Source organism: Halichoerus grypus, chromosome 8, assembly GCF_964656455.1.
Source record: "Halichoerus grypus chromosome 8, mHalGry1.hap1.1, whole genome shotgun sequence".
Classification (NCBI taxonomy): Eukaryota; Metazoa; Chordata; class Mammalia; order Carnivora; family Phocidae; genus Halichoerus; species Halichoerus grypus.
The window spans coordinates 58,848,959-58,868,921 of record NC_135719.1 but is presented as its reverse complement, the minus strand read 5'-3'; the positions used below and the strand labels follow the sequence as shown (position 1 = coordinate 58,868,921).

At 35.7% G+C, this 19,963-nt stretch overlaps 1 protein-coding gene across 1 annotated transcript in view; it reads left to right on the top strand.

The window, feature by feature from the left end:
• UNC13C (unc-13 homolog C) overlaps window positions 1-19,963 on the top strand; it is a 559,379-nt gene that overhangs the window by 216,878 nt on the left and 322,538 nt on the right. Inside the window, exons 8-9 of the mRNA XM_078079321.1 lie at window positions 2,230-2,457; window positions 3,514-3,655. Coding sequence (XP_077935447.1) covers window positions 2,230-2,457; window positions 3,514-3,655 — 370 coding nt within the window. The remainder of the gene's footprint in view (window positions 1-2,229; window positions 2,458-3,513; window positions 3,656-19,963) is intronic.

Sequence of the window (19,963 nt, the reverse complement as noted above, 5' to 3'; positions counted from 1 at the left end):
AAATCGTTATGCTTTCTTAATTAACTCTTTAAAAAAAAAATTCAGGAGGCGGTTGTTAAGTACAGAGATTTGATTCCTTTAGATAAAAAATTTCTTGTTATATTCTACCTTTGAATTTGGTAGTGATTACTTAAATGAGTATTATTACATGGGTGGTCGTCCGCTGGCTCTTCCTGAATTTAGAAAAATAATCCAAAATATATTTAACTCTCAAGGACTTTAACACTTTTTTTCTGTAGCCTTTGGGAGCACTGAGAGCCAAAACAATAATAGTTACTTAGAAATTTGGGGGAGAGTTAAATTTTATGGCATTTCTCACCTGTTGAACATTCATTCTTAGGATGGCTGTCACATATCAAACTTTTGGGGCACTTTGAATCTTGCAGTAATTTTTTCAAGGCAGCACTGCCTTTTCTTTCTGCTTAATGAATATTTCAGTACTTGAAGTAAAATATGCCTATTGGGTAGATGGGACTATTCAAGTAGCCTAAGCTAGTTTTACTGTATAAGAATTATGCATGCACAGTTAAACCATTGTTGATAAATTACAAACATGCTTAATTATTTAAGGATATGCAATTTACAGATGCGTAGCTTTTCTATAGCCTGTTTTAACAGATGACTAGGGCATTTAGAATGTCCTTTCAAATTACCTTAAATGTAATGCAGTCATTTTTAGTATTTTTTTTTTTAATGTGGTTTAAGTCCTCAAAGTTTTTTTTTTTTCTTGTTTTTGTTTTGTTGTTGTTGTTTTAAGATAAAGACGGGGAATCTGCTCTTTATACCATTAGAATATTCATCCCTTTAACTTTGTCTAATTATACCTTGGTTATTATGAATGTGTTTTTTCCACTTTAGGAAACAAACGTCATACTTTCAAGTAAATCAAGATTTTCGTTAAGTACTCCTGTTGAATATGAATTTATTATAAGGAAAGCTAACGGCTGACCTTTTCCTCTTTGTCTTAGCTTCTGTGCTTCATTTGGGCTTGAAAGACTTAGATTCAGAGAACATTAGTGAGGCTATCCCTTGTGGTAGAAATCATGCAGATAAATTATCTTATTTAATCTCTGAACATTCTACCAGATATTAATATGCCTATTTCAGAAATATATTTCAAAAAATTGTAAGTTGGGTAATACAGTCATGTGGATGAAAATTGGAACTGTTACTAGCTGTGAACATGAGTTTTGTTTTTTATTCTTTTCACTACATCACCTTTGGCACCCCAAAATATTTGGTATCAGCAGTGGCAGCTCCTGCAACACTGGTCCGTGGGGTTTTGCTTTCTCATTTAAAACTAAGGAGCCATGAGAGTTGGGATCATGGTTCATTGTTAACTTGTCGTATAATATTGCACAACCCATAGGCCACACAGAGCACTGAAAGTATCTGGCGGGTAGCTGGAGAAGGTGAGGGATCCAAGAATGGACCTTTGGAAATCCTTCATTGCCAGAAGGATTAGTGTTATAAACAAAAATGCCCAGAAAGTTGAGACCAATCATAAAAAAAAAAAAAAAAAAAATCCTGGAAATCAAGAAGGGTTTTGAGTAGAAAGAATTTATCCTATTAAAAACTATGGCCATATCACAAAGTGAGAGTTGAGGCCTGTGATCCATCATGTATTTAGAGGTCATCTACCCACTGGTTTCTAAATCCTTTTTAAGCAGCAGAATCACTTTAATTCCAAGTAAAATCTTACCCTGTATTTCAATATATAAGAGAGAATGGTGGTATTTATCTTACAAAAAGAATTTAAGCACTTAATTATGGTAAGTTCCATCATTAAAAATAATTAAGCACTTTGAACGCAAGTATTTGAAATACTGACTTTGGGGAGACATTTGCCATATATATCCTATCTATTTCTCAGTTTTGTTTTGCAGGTGGTATATGCCATATTTGACTGTGCGCATTCTTTTTTGCTCTTTGAAAATTCAAACCATATATTTGCACAACCCGTGATTTAATCAAATAATACAACTGTGACAAAACTGGGAATCATGGAAGTCCATTTACTTGCCATTAACACAAAGGCTGGTTCTGAATCTCAGCCTAGATATTTTGTCCAGCAGCATTTATATTGTCCTGATGTTCTGTGAAGAAGGTACCCTGACTCCTCAGAATGAAACCACTTATTCATTCTCCTATTCCTTCTTTCTCTCCCTCTTGGGCCATCAAAAAGTAACTTTATGTGCATTTACGTCACCATTGATTTTTCCATTATAGGAGCAGCAGAAAAGAGTTCTAAGCATGGTGCCGAAGACAAGACTCAGACCATTATTATGGCTATGAAAGAAAGAATGAAGATTAGGGAGAAAAACAGGCCGGAGGTGTTTGAAGTAATTCAGGAAATGTTTCAGATTTCTAAAGAAGATTTTGTGCAGTACACAAAAGCAGCCAAGCAGAGTGTACTGGATGGGACATCTAAGTGGTCAGCAAAAATAACCATTACAGGTAAAAATAGTTGTCTTGAAAATTTTGATTCCACATTGAGATTTTTATGTGTCTTCGAAATCACTGCTTAATAATAATTATAGGTAAAATAAGTAGAATGTTTTCAAACTTGTTAATATTGGTAAGACATGTAGTCGGTACTTGAAATTTCTAAAATATATACTAGATAATTGAAGTAATTGCGATTTGTTCTAATCAAAAGCTCTTCTAGAGGAAGAAGTTTCTCTTTTACAACATATTCATCAATATCCCACAATTAGCTTTGTAGCTGCCCGCCACTGATAAATTACAAGAGTAGCCAAAAATCTCTCTAGTCAGTTTTTCTTAATGAGAAAACACACATCATTTTACTTAATCCTTGATCAGTACCCCTCAAACATTTGATCCTTGAGTCAAGGCAGTTTGAGCTTAGTGGTGTCTAGTAATTTGAACTTCTTAGGTTGCCTATAACAACAGCAAGTGCATATATGTTGTGTTAATGTTTACCAAGCCTCTTAACTTACTCATATGGTACTTATAAGATAAAATAAAGTTGCTTTTTTTTTTTAACTAGGTTGAGTTCAATAGTGACAGCAAACTCAAAAATAGAAATACATTTTAAATCACAGACCTTTGAATTATGTTGGATACCTTTTGGCATATTGTATGTGCATCTTTATTTTTCTATACATTTATGTAGTAATGTGTATATAAGTATATAGCTGGTGTGAATATGAAAGTATATGTATATAGCTGTTACTCATTGCAGACAAAAGCAAATATTTACTCAAGGTTTTAATATTCAGGGTTTTCATTCTTTCATTGAATATTTTTAAGTCCTAATGTTCATTTCCTCAATAAAGGAAATAGGTTTGGAAAATCAGTTGGGACCAAATAACGGGATGCCATAGAATGAGTTTGGATAGTTCCTCCCTTTATGCTGATGGAAGAAACTATTTTAGCATCCCTTTGCACAAACTCAGGGTGCAAAGTGTTAGAAAAACTGCCCTTTGTTATCATTTTTTTTTTTGTTTGACGAATTCTTTATATTAAAATTTCTATTTTGGTTTATTTCAGTGGTTTCAGCACAAGGCTTACAGGCAAAAGACAAAACAGGGTCGAGTGACCCATATGTTACTGTTCAAGTGGGAAAGAACAAAAGAAGAACAAAAACCATTTTTGGAAACTTGAATCCAGTATGGGATGAGAAGTTTTATTTGTAAGTATATCATGTGAAACTATTACAAGTATTGATATATTTGGGGATAAATTTAAGGCAGGCATGCAAAATATAGAAACAATAATTATATTTAATACTATCTAAGCAGAAATTATCAAAAGTGAAATTAATGTTATGAAGTCACTTAATACTCACATTTATTATTCTTTATCTTTGGAAGAAAGTGAATAAAAAGAATATTTCAAACAAAAGGTGGCATGGTTGGGGTGACTATACAGGAGAAAAAAAAGATTAAAATATGATCTTTAACTTCGGTTGACCCAACATAATTTGGAATTTACTGGCTTGATCAGCAATAGTGACATCGAAGATTTAGGACTAAGGACAGTAGAAAGATTTTGGGCATCACCTGGCCCATCACACCTACACCATGATGAAATGGTTGATGATAACGTTTACAACCTCTCACTGTCAGAGAGGTCATTTATTTTTAAGCCTCTTATACTTTGTACCAAATGGTAAGAAATTATTTTTCTGGCATAGGTTCTTTTCTTTCTAGAGACATAAGATGACTTTCCAATTAGCATTTGATAGAAATGAAAATTCTGAACCCTGAGTCCTTTCTTTTTCTTCCTTCCTTTCTATGCTGATGGTGTAAACAGGGATCTTGTTAACATACCAAGTGAGCAAACCCAACACATACAGCTTGTTTGGAAATGTAGGCAATAGTGAGTAAGAAAAGAGAGCTTTTGTATGTATGGGCTGATGGAGAGAGTGTTCAGAAATAGGTTTGGAAAATCAGTTGGGACCAAATAACAGGATGCCATAGAATGAGTTTGGATAGTTCCTCCCTTTATGCTGATGGAAGAAACTATTTTAGCATCACTTTGTTTGTTAACAGAAGACAAGAAATCAATTGATAGGGGCGCCAGGGTGGCTCAGTCATTTAAGCGTCTGCCTTCGGCTCAGGTCATGATCCCAGGGTCCTGGGATAGACTCCACGTCGGGCTCCCTGCTCAGCTGGGAGCCTGCTTCTCCCTCATCCAGCTCCCCCTGCTTGTGTTCTCTCTCTCGCTATGTTTGTCTCTGCCAAATAAGTAAAATCTTTCAAAAAAATCAATTGATAGTCATAAATTCAAATCTCTAAAGCATTCAACTAAATGAATCAAACAGGATAAGGGCAACAAAAAGGACAGGACTATGGCAAACTTAGAGCAAGTGACTTGGAAAAATACAGCTTCCATGGCCACATAATCATGCAGATGCAATGCAGCTAGAGCCCCCAGTTTCTCAGGAGAAGCTGGAAGTCTGAAAATTTAAAACCAGGTTTATTGAAGTAAAATTGACAAAATGTAAGTCTACATATTTAAAGTGTACTATTTGTTAAGTTTGATCTGCCTTATACCTCTGTGGAGCCATCACCACTGGCAATATAACCAACATATCCCTAACCCCGTATTCATGCCCCAGTGAGGCCATCTCTCTTAACTCCCTCCGTGACAAGGCAATCACTGATCTCCTTTATGATGCTATAGAATACTTTTAATTTGGCATTTTGTAGATTTTTATAAAAATAGAGCATGCACTGTGCATTCTTCTTTTGTGTGGTTTGATTGACTCAGTGTAATTATTTTGAAACCCAACCGTGTTGTAGGATTCAGCAATAGATCATTTCTTTGTATTGCTGCATAGCATTTCATTGTAATAAAATATCAAAGTTTGTTTATGCATTCACCTTTTGAGGGACAATTGGTTTGTTTCTAGTTTTTAGCTACTAAAAATAAAGCCATTCGGAAACTTGTAAACAATATGTCCATACAAATATTTATACACATTTCTCTTGAATAAGTACCTAAGAGTAAAATAGCTGGAACACCTATTATGAATAGATTTAATTTTTAAGATAATTTTTCCAAGTGGTTGTACCATTTTAAATTTCCATCACCAATGTATGGGAGTTCCAGGTCATTCCACACTTCTAACACTTTGTAAGGCCAGTCTTTTAGATTTTTGCAATTCTTATATATGTGTAGTATAGTGTTATAGTGGTTTTATTTTGCATTTCTCTGATGACTGATGGTTTCAAGCATCTGTCATTTGCTGTCCATGTATCTTTTTTAGTTAAGTGTTTATTTTGCCCATTTTTACTGTTTTTGTATTTTGTGTTTGTGTAAGGTTTTTATAGTTTTATATTTTACATATAGGCCCATCATACATTTTTGAGGTAATTTTCTAATGTGGTAGAAGTTATAGACCTAAGTTTCTTATTTTGCATATTGCGATCCAGTGGTCCTGGCACCATTTTTTGAAAGCACTGTCCTTTCTTTACTGAATTGCTTTTGCACCTTTAATAAAATTCAGCTATCCATATATGTGTTGATCTATTTCTAGATTGTTCTGTTCCACTTATCTATTTATCCATATGTATGCCAATACCACACAGTGTGGATTACTGCAGTTTTACTTTATAATCAGTCTTAAAATCATTGTTAGTCCTCCAACTTTTATTTTTTTCAGTTATTTTATCTATTTTAGAACCTTTGAATTATTTCAAAATGAATTTTAGAATCCGCTATCATTTTTCACACACAAAGAAACCTGATACAGTTTTGATTGCCTTATTGCTCTGGCTAAGATTTCCAATATGATACCAAGTAGAAGTGACAAAAGCACATATCCTGGCCTTATTCTCAGTCTTAGATGGAACACATTGCTTTCTTGGTTAACTATGATATTAGCTGTAGGCTTTTTGTAGATGCCATTTACCCAGTTGAGACAGTCATCTTCTATTTCCAGTATGTGGAGAGTTTTGATCAGAAACAGATGTTGTAGTTTGTCTAATGCTTTTACTGCATTTTTGAGATACTCATATGATTGTGAATGCCATTTAAAAGAAAAACTTGGAAGATATTTTTCCATCGTCTTTGTGTTTATATGCTGTTCTTGTTCTTAGTGAGAAATCCATTGTTGCCCTCATCTTTGTTCCTCTGTGCATGTCTTCTTTTCTCCCTAGTTGCTATTAAGACAATGTTTTCTTTACTCAGTTGCACAATATGATGGTGTTGTACCATGGTGTGGTTTTCTTTGTGTTTCTGGTGTGTGGGGTTTATTGAATCAATTGGGACTGTGAGTCTGCAGTTTTCTTCAAATTTGGAAACATTTTGGCTATTTCTCTATTCTTTCTGCCTCTACCTTTTGGAGATTCCCCTTATAAATATATTAGGTCTTTTGAAGTTGTCCCACAACCCACTGATGGAATGTTTATTTATCTTTTCTCTTTCTCTCTCTCTTTCCTTTTTTTCTGTGTTTCACTTTGGATTATTTCTATTGTGATGTGTTTAAATTCACTCACCTTTTCTTCGATCATGTCTAATCTGTTATTAATCCAAGCCACTGTATTTTTCATCCCAGATATTTCAGTTTCCATCTCAGGAAGTTCCAGTTTGGTCTTTGTATCTTCCATGTCTCTACTTAACTTTTTTTTTTTATTAAGACTTTATTTTCTTAGAGAAGTTTTAAGTTCACAGAGAAATTGAGGGGAGGGTATAGTGATTTCCCATGTACCTTTTACCCCCACATATCCATAGCCTCCCCTTACTACTAACACTCCACCATCCTTGAAAGTGGTATTATTTTCTTTTACAATTGATAAACCTACGCTGACACATCATTATCACCCAAAGACCATGTTTACATTATGGTTCACTGCCAGTGGTTTATATTTTATGGGTTTGGACAAATATATAATGATGTGTGTCTATCATCATGGTATCATACAGAGTACTTTACCTTAAAAATCCTGTGTTCCACCTCTTCATCACCCCCTATCCCTGAATCCCTGACAACCACTGATCTTTTTACTATCTCCATAGTTTTGTTTTTTGAAGAACGTCACACTGTTGGAATCATACAGTGCATTTAAGTTTACTCCATGTCTTTTATGTGGCTTGATAGTTGATTTCTTTTTAGCACTGAATAATATTCCATTGTCTAGATGTGTCACAGTTTGTTTATCCATTGACCTACCAAAGAACATCTTGGTTGCTTCCAAGTTTTGGCAATTAAGAATAAAGCTGCTATAAACATCCATATGCAAATTTTTGTGTGAACATAAGTTATCAATTTCTTTGGGTAAATGCCAAGAAGCATAATTGCTGAATTGTATGGTAAGAGTATATTTTGTTTTGTCAAAAGTCAAACTGACTTTTAAAGTGGCTGTACCAGTTTGCATTCCCAGTAGCAAAGCATGAGAGTTCCTGTCGCTCTGGATCCTCTTTAACATTTGGTGTTGTCTATGTTCCAGCGTTTGCCATTCTAATAGGTGTATAGTGGTATATTGTTGTTTTAATTGGCATTTCCCTGATGACATCTGATATATAGCATCTTTTCAAATGCTTACTAGCCATCTGTATATCTTCTTTGGCAATGTTTTTAAGAAGAATTTTTTAAGTTTTTTTTTTTATGTTGAGTTTTAAAAGTCTTTTGACTATTTTGGATAATAGTCCTTTATCACCTGTGCCTTTTGAAAATATTTTCTCCCCGTCTATGACTTCTCTTCTTATTCCCTTGGCACTTTCTCTACTTCACTTTTTGAACACATGCAAAATTTATCACTCTTTTGATGTCCTTGACTGCCAATTCTAACATCTGTGTCCATTTTGACTGATTAGTTTTTCTCTTCATTATGTGTCACATTTTTCTGCTACTTCACATGCCTGGTAATTTTATACTGGATGCCAGACATTGCAAATATTACCTCACTGGTTGGTGGATATTATTGGCATCCCCTATAAATATTACTGAACTTTGCTCTGAGATATGGCACATGGAAACAGTTTGGTTTTTTGGATGTTGCTTTTCGAATTTGTTAAGTGGAAATGAAATAGTGCTCAGCTTTGGGCTAATTATTGCTCAATACTGAAGCAAGACTCTGCTGTGTACTCTGCCTACTGACTCATGAATGATAAATTTTTCAAGGCTTCCAGGTAGAAACAAGCACTATTTCTGGTCTTGGTGAGTGCTGTGCACTGTTCGAGCTAATCCTTTCGATGCGTCTTAACCAGGCCTTCGGTAGTTTCAATGTGTGCACTTATCATGACTCACTTGATTGCTCAAGAGGAACCCTCTGCAGATTGTCAAAGTTTTCTTTCTGTTGAGTTCTCTTCTTTTTGACATTATGCCTGTGGCCTTTAGCTGCCTTTGTCTTCCCAGATTTTTAGCTCTGTCTTTTTCATTCAAAGAGTCTAATAGACTCCACCTGAGTTCCCTCTCCTTGTGCAGTGACCTGAAAACTACATCCAGGCAGTTAGCTGAAGTAATCACAAGGCTCACCTTGTTTGTTTTTTGTTTCCTTGGGAATACTGTCCTTCCTTGACAGATCTCCAGTATATTGAAAACCATATACTTTGTTCCCTTTTTGATTTTTCATGTGGAAGAGTATTTCCCGTCCATTATTCCCTCTTGACTACAATTAGAAAGTCTGAAAATCTCATTTAATTGATAAGCAAAATGAAATAAAACAGTGTGAGAACCAACACAAGGCATGTCAAACAACATCTAAATTCTAGAGATATTTGATCCATAGGTTGCCAGTTACATGTGTGAAATAAAGCATCCAGGGGCACGTGGGTGGCTCAGTTGTTAAGCGTCTGCCTTCGGCTCAGGTCATGATCCCAGCGTCCTGGGATCGAGCCCCGCATCGGGCTCCCTGCTCCGCGGGAAGCCTGCTTCTCCCTCTCCCACTCCCCCTGCTTGTGTTCCCTCTCTCGCTGTGTCTCTCTCTCTCAAATAAATAAATAAAATCTTTAAAAAAAAGAAAGAAAGCATCCAAAGGAACACAGTAGTGGAAATACTTACTCTAATATTTTAATCCCTTGAGAAATCAGCTGAATAATGATAAGTGCAGGCATGTGAGGAAAGAATTACCCAAGAATTAGGTAAGGGCCACCAAAATATCTCGGTATGACAGTGCCCGGTGCTCATCTAGGTCAGGAATAGTGTTTGTTCCCACCTAACAAAGTAGAAGGCCTCATAATTGATGGGACAAGTACACAGAAGAGTATACTGGAATGGATGGTTAAGATATGAATTATCTGTATTTTGGGGCAGTTTTCCTATAATTTACTGTATGCCTCTCTTTTTCTTTTGAGAGAAAGCATTATCTACAATGGCAATAACAATATATCTATTTTTTAAGCAACACTGTTTTCAAGGAAGAAGAAATTCAAATTCAAACCCTTTGTGCCCTGCTGTTCATGTAATATATATATAATTTGCATAATTTTTCACAATATTTTTTTAGTTTACTGACAAAATATGTGAGTGTTAAGTTACACTCACACATATTTTCTAAAAACAAATGCCTAAATTTTCAACAGTAGCTCTTTTTGTTTCCAGTTTCTAGAACTCTAGTATTCCATTCTTAATCCTGAGGTTCTACATTGCTGGTTCCAGAAATACTATTTTGGAGGTACCTGTGCATGCTTTCATTTTACCATGAAATGGCATGAGAATTGCAAATTCATCTTCTGTTGTAAGGGTTTGTTTGTTTGTTTTTGGCAGGAGAAAATGAGTTCATAGTGAATTTATGAGCAGATTTTGAAAAATACATGTCATAGATGAGCTCATCCATGCCTCCCACTACCTTGACAGTTCTGCCCTGTGAGCTGGAGTGTAAAATGGTATCCTGACATTCTGAAAATAAGATATCTTATTAATAATATGACTATAGTTTGCATTTGGGGAATTAAATTCTGAGCTTTAGTTTTTTTCAATATGAAAAATTGGGATCACAATGCTTCCTTCACAGGATTGTTATATTGAGATAATGTATATAGATTTCATGGCAGTTGGTAAGAATTAAATATGGCAGTATTATCATCATTAATTATTATTATTAGCGTTAGTAACATGACATTCTTTGTGGTAAGATTCAGGACTTATGTTTGCATGTAAAAAAAAAAAAAAAAAGTTCTAATCTGAATAGTGAAGCCGAGAAAAGACTAATGAACAAGGTGCTGTAAAAGGAAAGTATTACCGAAATAAGAATTACAGAACCTAAATTGGCACAGGATCTGAGAGATTCTTGTATTCAACTCCCTCATTTTATTGGCAAAACACTTGAATCTCAGGTTATAGTAGAGCTGAGACCACAGAGCAGTCCCCTGTTCTGAAGCCACAAAGAAGATGCAAATAAAAATAAAGAAGGATGGTTTTTCCAACACCTAAACTATTGTCTTAGGAAAAGTGCTTCGACCAGAACAAAGCAGGCAGTCACAAAGCTGGTAAAATGAAAATGCAAATGAAGAAATTTTTAAAACAATTTTTGAAAGCTTAATAATCCCCCCCATTAATGGCAATTTGATACCCTCCAGAGATTAATGCTAAGTCATTTCACTTTTAATTTTGCCTCTCTTACCATGAGTTGAAAAAAGTTTGAAATTTTCATCTTCAAAAGACCAAGATGTGTGATTTTAAGGATGAGGCACTCTGGAGAGTATTTGCCGAGAACAGAGGCATGACCGTTTGCGCTCTGGCAGAAATACGGGTTAGGAGGGGTTGTAAACACACACAATTTTTAAAGCATCATATGGGTATGTATTAAGGTATATGAAAGTGCTTTGAAATGATGAAGTATCAAATAAATCTAAGGTGCTTGTTATCTTTGTTCTTTAATCCTAGTAAGTTGTATATTTGATCATTTCATGATTAATTATGACATTTGATTTTATTTACCTATGCTATAGTTAATGAAATATTTTATGCTTATCATAAATCATTGCCTCCAGAGGAAAAGGAGTAAGTTTCTTCCAGTGAGTTTTAGAGAGTAAATGACAGTATAGTCTATTTGAATAAGAAATTTTGGAGTTACGAAGTTACATTTATGTTACATAGTTACTGGTCTTTCTAAAAGACTCTGTAGTTGATAGTTGGTGGTTTGTTTTTACTAACTTATGAAATAAAACTTCATGCTGATTCCTTCCTAGAGGGAAGCTAGCAGGCATGCATTATTTTTTTATTTCTATTTTTAAATTTTTTTTGTTTTTACTTAAATTCCAGTTAGTTAACGTACAGTATAATATTAGTTTCAGGTGTACTGTATAGTGATTCAACACTTCCATAGGACACCTAGTGCTCATCACAACAAGTGCCCTCCTTAATCCCCATCACCTATTTCACCCATCCCCCTACCCACCTCCCCTCTGGTACCCATCAGTGTGTTCTCTATAGTTAAGAGTCTGTTTCTTGGATTGCCCCCACCCCTCTCTTTCCCTTTGTTCATTTGTTTTGTTTCTTAATTCTACCTATGAGTGAAATCATATGGTTTTTGTCTTTCTCTGACTGACTTATTTTGCTTAGCGTAATACTTTCGAGCTCGATCCACATCATTGCAAATAGCAAGATTTCATTCTTTTTTATGGCTGAATAATATTCCAGTATGTGTATATGTGTGTGTGTGTGTGTGTGTGTGTGTGTGTATGTATGTATGTATACATCTTCTTTATCCATTCACCAGTCGATGGGCACTTGGGCTAGTTCCATAATTTGGAGATTGTAGATAATGCTGTTATAAACATTGGGGAACATGTACCCCTTTGAATTAGTGTTTTTGTAGTCTTTCGGTAAATACCTAGTAGTGCAATTGCTGGATCATAGGGTGATTCTATTTTTAACTTTTTGAGGAAACTCCATATTATTTTCCAGAGTGGCTGCACCAGTTTGCATTCCCACCAACAGTGCAAGATAGTTTCCCTTTGTTAGTTATATTTTTAATTTGTATTAAAGAATTATTTTAATAACAAAGTCTAGTCAACATAATTCCTGTGGTAGGAATATTTATGGTGGTATTGAATAGGCACAGCAGTGGTGTTTAAACACCTTACTTATGTAATTGACTGGACAATCACTTCCACTTGTTTAGTGGGTATCAATTAAATCCTAACCACATTTCCTGAGTGCCCATTTTATGCAAATCACTGTACTTACAAGGTCCATAGAAAGTACTGACTTGAAGAGTGACTTCACGTTATACCAAAAAGCTGTCTGGTTTACTAGTTTATAAACTTGAGTTCCAGAAATTTTCTGGATTAACATGCTTCTTGACCTCCAGAAAGCCCGTTAGCATCTGTGAATCTGTCTCACAGTGGGCAGTGTGGAAAAAAAATTACTCCCCACCTTGGCACAATAAAATTTTTTGTTAAGAGGCAATGAACATGCAAACTCTTAACATGTGAGCATCAAACTCGTAAAGCTGTTGTTTATAGAAGCATAATCGCCTTGGCCATTTGGAAGAATGTCAGCCATGTTGAATTCACAGCTAATCAAATGCATGGCGCACACAGCGCCTCAGGCCCATGGCTCTCCACCCTGCCAGGGGCCGCTCAGCTGAGGACTGAGCAGGAATTAAGCATACACAAAGCTCTAGAGGAGGAGATACCTTCTTTAAATACTGCAATTAAATACAAATAGCTCCATAGCACAGCAGATTAATATTTTAAAATGACAGCCTGAACATAACCAGTGATTTGATTTATTGCCTAGATCACTAGCACAGGCCTCGTCTGGGCTATGTGGGAAGGGAGTATTTCCTCAGTTGTCTGAGCTAGCTTACAAAGACGGTAGTAGCATCAGGAAGTCATTTGTCAGGAAGGTTGTTCCACAGTTGTCGAAAGCAAGGAGTTTAGTCACACTTTATGGGATTAGAGATTTGTTTACTAACCGTTGTCTACATTGTGAATGTGCCTGGCAATGGAGAGACACTATAATCAATACTGCTTTTCACTTAGTCAGTGAGATTGAGCCATTACCCATCCACACAAAACAGAGCCAGTAGAATACATTATCACTGCTTCATTCCAGAAAATTCCAGAGGATTTTGTAATGAGAGGAAGGGTCTGTGGAAAGAGATCTGGGCTGAATTCACTAAGCTTAGGGTTCTCAAAAAGAATTGATTGCCAGTCAACAAACCCTAAAATTTCAGATTAGGACAGATCCTTGGAGGTGGCATTGTGATGTTCCATAGACCAAGATACAGAAGACCTTGTACTTAGTTTCAAACTGAGGATTAAATAGAATTCAAACAGGATCCCCCATATCTTGAGGGAGCCATTGGATTACAAACAGCAAACCCTTGGGTCAATGAGGACTATTTTGTAAGGATGCCTCTGGGTGAGAAGAAAAAGAACCCCCTCACACTTAAACTGGACCATGGAAAAGGGATTTTTACATGGACATGGAAAGCCCTTGAGGGAATCCAGGAAAAAGCAAATAACTCCAAAATGGCAGAAATTATGCCCTTTGATTCCTCTCTATTTTTCTCTGACCATTTGTTCATCTGTATCTGTTTTTCTCTATCTCTACTTATTTCTTCTCTCCCTCTCTTTCTCCTATCACTTGGTCCCTCCTGCCCTCCCTCCCACTGCTCTTTCTTCTTCCCTCTCTCCTCTGTACTCTGGTTTGATTCCTGGTCACTGCTCAGTAGCTGTTCATATATCATCAGCTTCCATGTGGTCCATAATAGCCTCGGTCCTGTGACCGTATGTCTTTCAACTCTAGCACTCAGAGATTTCTGCCAGGAAATTTCTTTGCATTTTAACCAATTAGTCAGTTCATCTTTATGAAATACCAGGCTGTGGTAAGAACACCTTACACCCATCAGTTGTGCTTTGTGTGAGGAAGGGAGAGGAGAGATATCCTGGTGGTCTGCTGGTGACTGATTTGACCCTGTAGGTTGAAGCAATTGCCCCTGAGTGGAATATATCTAGTCAAGACACTCTAACGATCTGGATCTGTCAAGGGTTTTTAAGACCCAAATATTACAATTCTAATCAACCTCTGTTTAGTTCATCCTCCCACCTCTTGGGTATACCCCATGTGTGGACCAACCATTTTGAAGGCAGGAAAAGGAGAGCAACATGCTAGTCCAAACTGGAAGTTTAGAGATGTCCATTGACCCAGAAAAATAAAGTGTAAAATCTAATTTTCTAGGCTTTTTTTTTTTTAGTACCAGCTCTAACAATCTTTAGAGAACTAATTCATTCATGAGGCACTCTTCTAGGTGCTACAGACACTGAGGTAAATATGAAAGATAATTACTCCCCTTTACAGAGCTTTTTTTTTTTTTCCTCCTAACTGGAATAGAGATGGTGCTGAGGCTTCTATCATCAGCTAGGGAGGGAGAGCCAATCCCCAGAAGTTAGGGGAAATGGGCAATTCTGCCTGGTGCTGACATCTTGGCTGGGCTTGACAATAGGACAGTTAGTTATTTCTAAATAAAGGGTGTTTATTTTTTTAAAAATTTTATTTATTTATTTGAAAGAGAGAGAAAGAGAGCACAAGCAGGGGGAGTGCAGAGGGAGAGGGAGAAGCAGGCTCCCTGCTGAGCAAGGAGCCTGATGGGGGACTTGATCCCAGGACCCTGGGATCATGACCTGAGCCAAAGACAGGTGCTTAACCGACTGAGTCACCCAGGCATCCCACAAATAAAGGGTGTTTAAAGCATGATAATATTTGAAGGATGAGCAAAAGAAGTTCTAGATAAGCATGTGACTTGTTGAACAAATATAAATGTCTAGGAAGGAAAGTCTAAAACCCAAATCATTGCAAATCTCATAATTATAGGCACTGATATTTGTGTAGCTATTTACAGTACCTCAATTCCTGTCACAGGTATTATACTTCATAGTGCTTTACAAAGCATTGTTGTCATTTACAGATGAGAAAGCTAAAGCTCAGGGAGGTCAATAGAATGTTTCTAAAGAATTCTTCCAACAAGTGCAGTAAAAGAAGCAGGACTCATTTTCTTCTATTACCACAGTAAAGGCCCTTTCCACACTATTTCATTCACTCACTAGTGCCATTTGTTCAAACCAGCCACCCAAAGAGAACCATGGAAAAGTCAGTACAGAATAACCCCACATGAGTAAAAGGTTAAGTGGAGATATGGAAGCTATTGGCAAAACAAAACAAAACAAAACCATACACCTGAAACTGAACTTCTAGAAATGAAACATACAATATGTAAAATGAAACACACACTGATTAGGAATGACAGCAGATTAGATATTGCAGAAGAAAAGATTAATAAAGACATAATAATAGAAAACATATGAAACACAGATAATTTTTTTTAAATAGAGCAATGAGACCACTTCAAGGACCCAAAACCATGTAATTGGAGTCTTCTACAGGACAAAAGAGAAAAACGGGTACAGAAAAAATATAAAATATTTGAGTAGATAATAGCCAATTTTTTCAAGTTTGATCAAAATAGAAACCCACAGATGCAAGAAGCTTAACTTCAAGCATAAGAAAATGGAAAAAATTATACCAAGGTACATCATCATCACATTGTTCAAAACCAGGAAAGAAAAGAAAATCTTGAAAGCTTCCAGAGAAAAAAGACATACTACATACAGAGTAAGAAAAATAAAGATGGCAGCAGACTTCTCACAAGAAATGATATTAGCAGTAATACAGTAGGACAACATCTTTAAATTATTGAAGCAAAAACTGTCAAACTAGAATTCTATACTCAGGGAAAATGCCTTTCAAAATCAAAGGCAACAAAATAATTTTTAAGGCAAAATCAAGGCTTTTTCAGACATAAGAAGCTGAAAGAATTCCTTTCCTTCCAACCTGCACTATAAGAAATGTTAACAAAAGTCCTTTAAACAAAGGAAAAGTGATACCAGATGAAAATGTAGATTTATATAAATGCATAAAAAGAAATGAAGAACATTGGCAATACTAACTACATTGACAAATATAATAAACTATTATGTTATTTTGATTTAAAAGATTACTCAATATTTAAACACAATAACAACTAGTCCTTATGTAATAATTAAAATATAATAATGATTGCAGAAAGGTCTGGAGGACACAACTGGAAATAGGCTATAGTAAGGTTCTTATACTGTACATAAAAGGATATGATATTGTTCATAGATTGACCGTGGTAATTTAAAGATGTTTACTATAAAAGATGTGTACTATAAACTCTAACCACTAAAAAGAGAACAAAAATATAGCTAATACATCACCAAAATAGATAAATTTTAATTATAAAAAATAATCTAAACCAGAAAAAAGAAAGGAGTGTTAAAAAAAAAATGGGGAAATTAAAAAATAGCAAGATGATAGACTAAAACCTAAATATGTCAGTGATCATATTCAATGTAAAAAGTCTAAACACCAGGTTTAAAAGGCAGAGATTATCATATTGAACAAAAAAAACCCAAAGTCCAACAATATCCAGCCTATAAGAAATACATTTTAAATATAAGACATAAATAGGTCTATTACTTGTAGGTCTGCTACTTAGAACACTTCACCCAAGAACAACAGAGTACACGTTAATTTGAAATGCACACAGAACATTTTCATGGATAGCTAAGTAGGTTCATATGAAAAATATTCAATGTCATTAATCATTCAGGAATGCAAAACTACAATGAAACACCACTCCATAATTAGTAGCAGGGTGAGTTCTTTGTCTCTTTTTTTATTCTCTGCATTTTTTTCTTGGACCTGTCAACTATTACAATTACATCTGACTTACTTTGAGTTATATCTCATTTTGTTATTTTAGTAGTAGCTTTAGGATATATAGTATATATCTTTAAATTATCACAGTCAACTTATCAGTGATATTGTACTTCACACACAGTATAAAAATTTTATAATAGTATACTTCCAGTTGTCTCCCTTAGACCTTTATGCTTTTGTTGCCAGCTATTGGCAAGGAACTCTATGGCAGGTGAGAATATAAGATGGTACAACCACTTGAGTAAACCGCTGGTTTCTTAAAAAGAAAACATGTGCTTGTATGAAGATTTATACACAAATATTTATAGCAGATTGCTTTGTAATAGATAAAGACTAAACACCCAAATGTGCTGGGTGTTTAGTAGGTGACTAGATAGGCAAGTTGTGACATATGCAGAGTACTACCCAGTACTAGAGGGAGATGAACTGTTGGTGTACACAACATGAATAGATCTCAAGCTAAGTGAAGGAATTAAAGTGTACAGTTTGATTCCATTTATATAAAATTATAGAAAAACTAATAGTAAACTAATCATGCAAGACATCAGATCAGCGGTTGCCTGGGGAGTGGGAAAGGGAAAGGATAAGAGGAAGTGGTTGCAAGAAGTCCAAGAAAGCTTCTGGAGGTGATGGATATGTTAATTATACTGATTGTGGTGGTGGTCACATGGGTGAATACGTGTGCTCAGACCTAGTAAATTACACATTTTAAATATATGCAGTTAATTGTATGCCAGTTATACCTCAATTAACTAAGTAAAAAGTCATTGACAAACATTAATTTCATCACTCTTAACAGTACTACATTAATGATGTGTTTACACTCTACAAATTCATGATACAGAATTGTTCTTCTAGGATGACGATGGTGGTGGTGGTGATGAGGACCACAACAGTGATGATGTCCGTGACCTCCGTCACTGCCACCCTTGTGTTCTGGCAGTTTATCATTTACGGTGTTCTACACATCTAGTAGCATTTAAATTCTAGAAGAAACTCAGTGTCATAGGCATTTGTATCTTTACATTTACAGCTGAGAAAAGGAGTCTCAGACTTCGCTGAAGTTACAGCTTGTACAGCCAAAACCCCAGCCTCTGCTGCCTTCTCTAAGCATTTGACTCTCTCACTAGAGGTTTCTGGAGGGGCCAATTAGTACATAATACTGTTGTAAATTTTTCATAGCTTATTGATCTCTATATAATAAGTCATTACTCAAAAGAATGTGACATCTTAGGCACATCTACTTGCACTGATGGTTTTTTTCCCCCGGTAGCTATACAGCATTTTAGATCACTTTTGTCTTAATCCATAATGATTTTCATGTCTTTTATGTACATTAGTGTTGTCTTCCCACCTAAGGTTTGAGCTTTTTGAGGGAGAGGACCTCCTAAAATAAAGTTGGGTACAAAATAAGCCTAAAAATAGACTTAATAATTATTTTCAAATGATAATTTCTAAGGTTAATTTCTTACCAATGGAAGTGTCTTTTATAAACCTTCTTTTTCATTTCCACTATTGCTTAACCCTGATTTCTCCCTTCTTACTAGTCCTTCAATGCCATTTTTTTTTCCTGAAGACACTACAAAAATAGATCTTTCTTCTCTGTGTATGCTACTTGAGCATCATTTGGTGAGCTCGAACATTTACTTTTTTTGTAAGATTTTTTAAAATTATTTTTTAAAATTTTTTTGTTTTATTTATTTTTTTAAAATTTTTTTATTGTTATGTTAATCACCATACATTACATCATTAGTTTTTGATGTAGTGTTCCATGATTCATTGTTTGTGCATAATACCCAGTGCTCCATGCAGAACGTGCCCTCTTTAATACCCATCACCAGGCTAACCCATTCTCCCACCCTTAAATTTATTTTTTGACAGAGAGAGAGAGAGAGGGAACACAAACAGGGGGAGTGGGAGAGGGAGAAGCAGGCTTCCCACGGAGCAGGGAGCCCGATGTGGGGCTCGATCCCAGGACCCTGGGATCATGACCTGAGCCGAAGGCAGGTGCTTAACAACTGAGCCACCCAGGCGCCCCTCAAACATTTACTTTTTTTTTTATCAGCATCTGTGGTATCTGTTTTCCTGCCTGATGAAAATTCTACAAATGCCTTTAGTCTTCATGATAGGCTTGTTTTTTATTTTCAGTTATGTCTCCTCCACCTGACAAACTTTGCTGCTTTTGATTAGAATTGGACCTGAAGGGACAAAAAGGACAAAATGTATTTTGATTTGCTTAAAGCACTGAAATAAGCAGTGAAAGTAACCTCTTGTGCTTTTACTGTGACTAGATTGTGTCATCCTTTGTCACTCTGTCCACACAGAATGAAGGATAAAACACAGGTCAGATCAATCAAATTTAGTAAATCTTGAAGATCTCCATGGCTTTCTCGACTTCACTGTTAAATTATGTGGTACTTAATATATTTTTTTAATATTTATTTATTTGAGAGAGAGAGACAGAGATAGCGACAGACATAGTGAGAGAGAGCACAGGCAGGGAGGAAAGGGAGAAACAGGCTCCCAGCTGAGCAAGGAGCACGATGTGGGGCTCGAACCCAGGACCCTGAGATCATGACCTGAGCCAAAGGCAGACGCTTAACTGACTGAGCCACCCAGGCGCCCCTCTAATGGAATTTCTTGTACATGTCAAGTACAAACTAGGACACAAATAAAACTTAATTATGTAAAACTGGTTACTACTAGGTTGAGTCATATGAAATTGCTGATATTCGACTCTGCTGACCTATGGAAATGGTAACTTCATATGATTCAATTTAAAGTAATATCTTCTGTTAA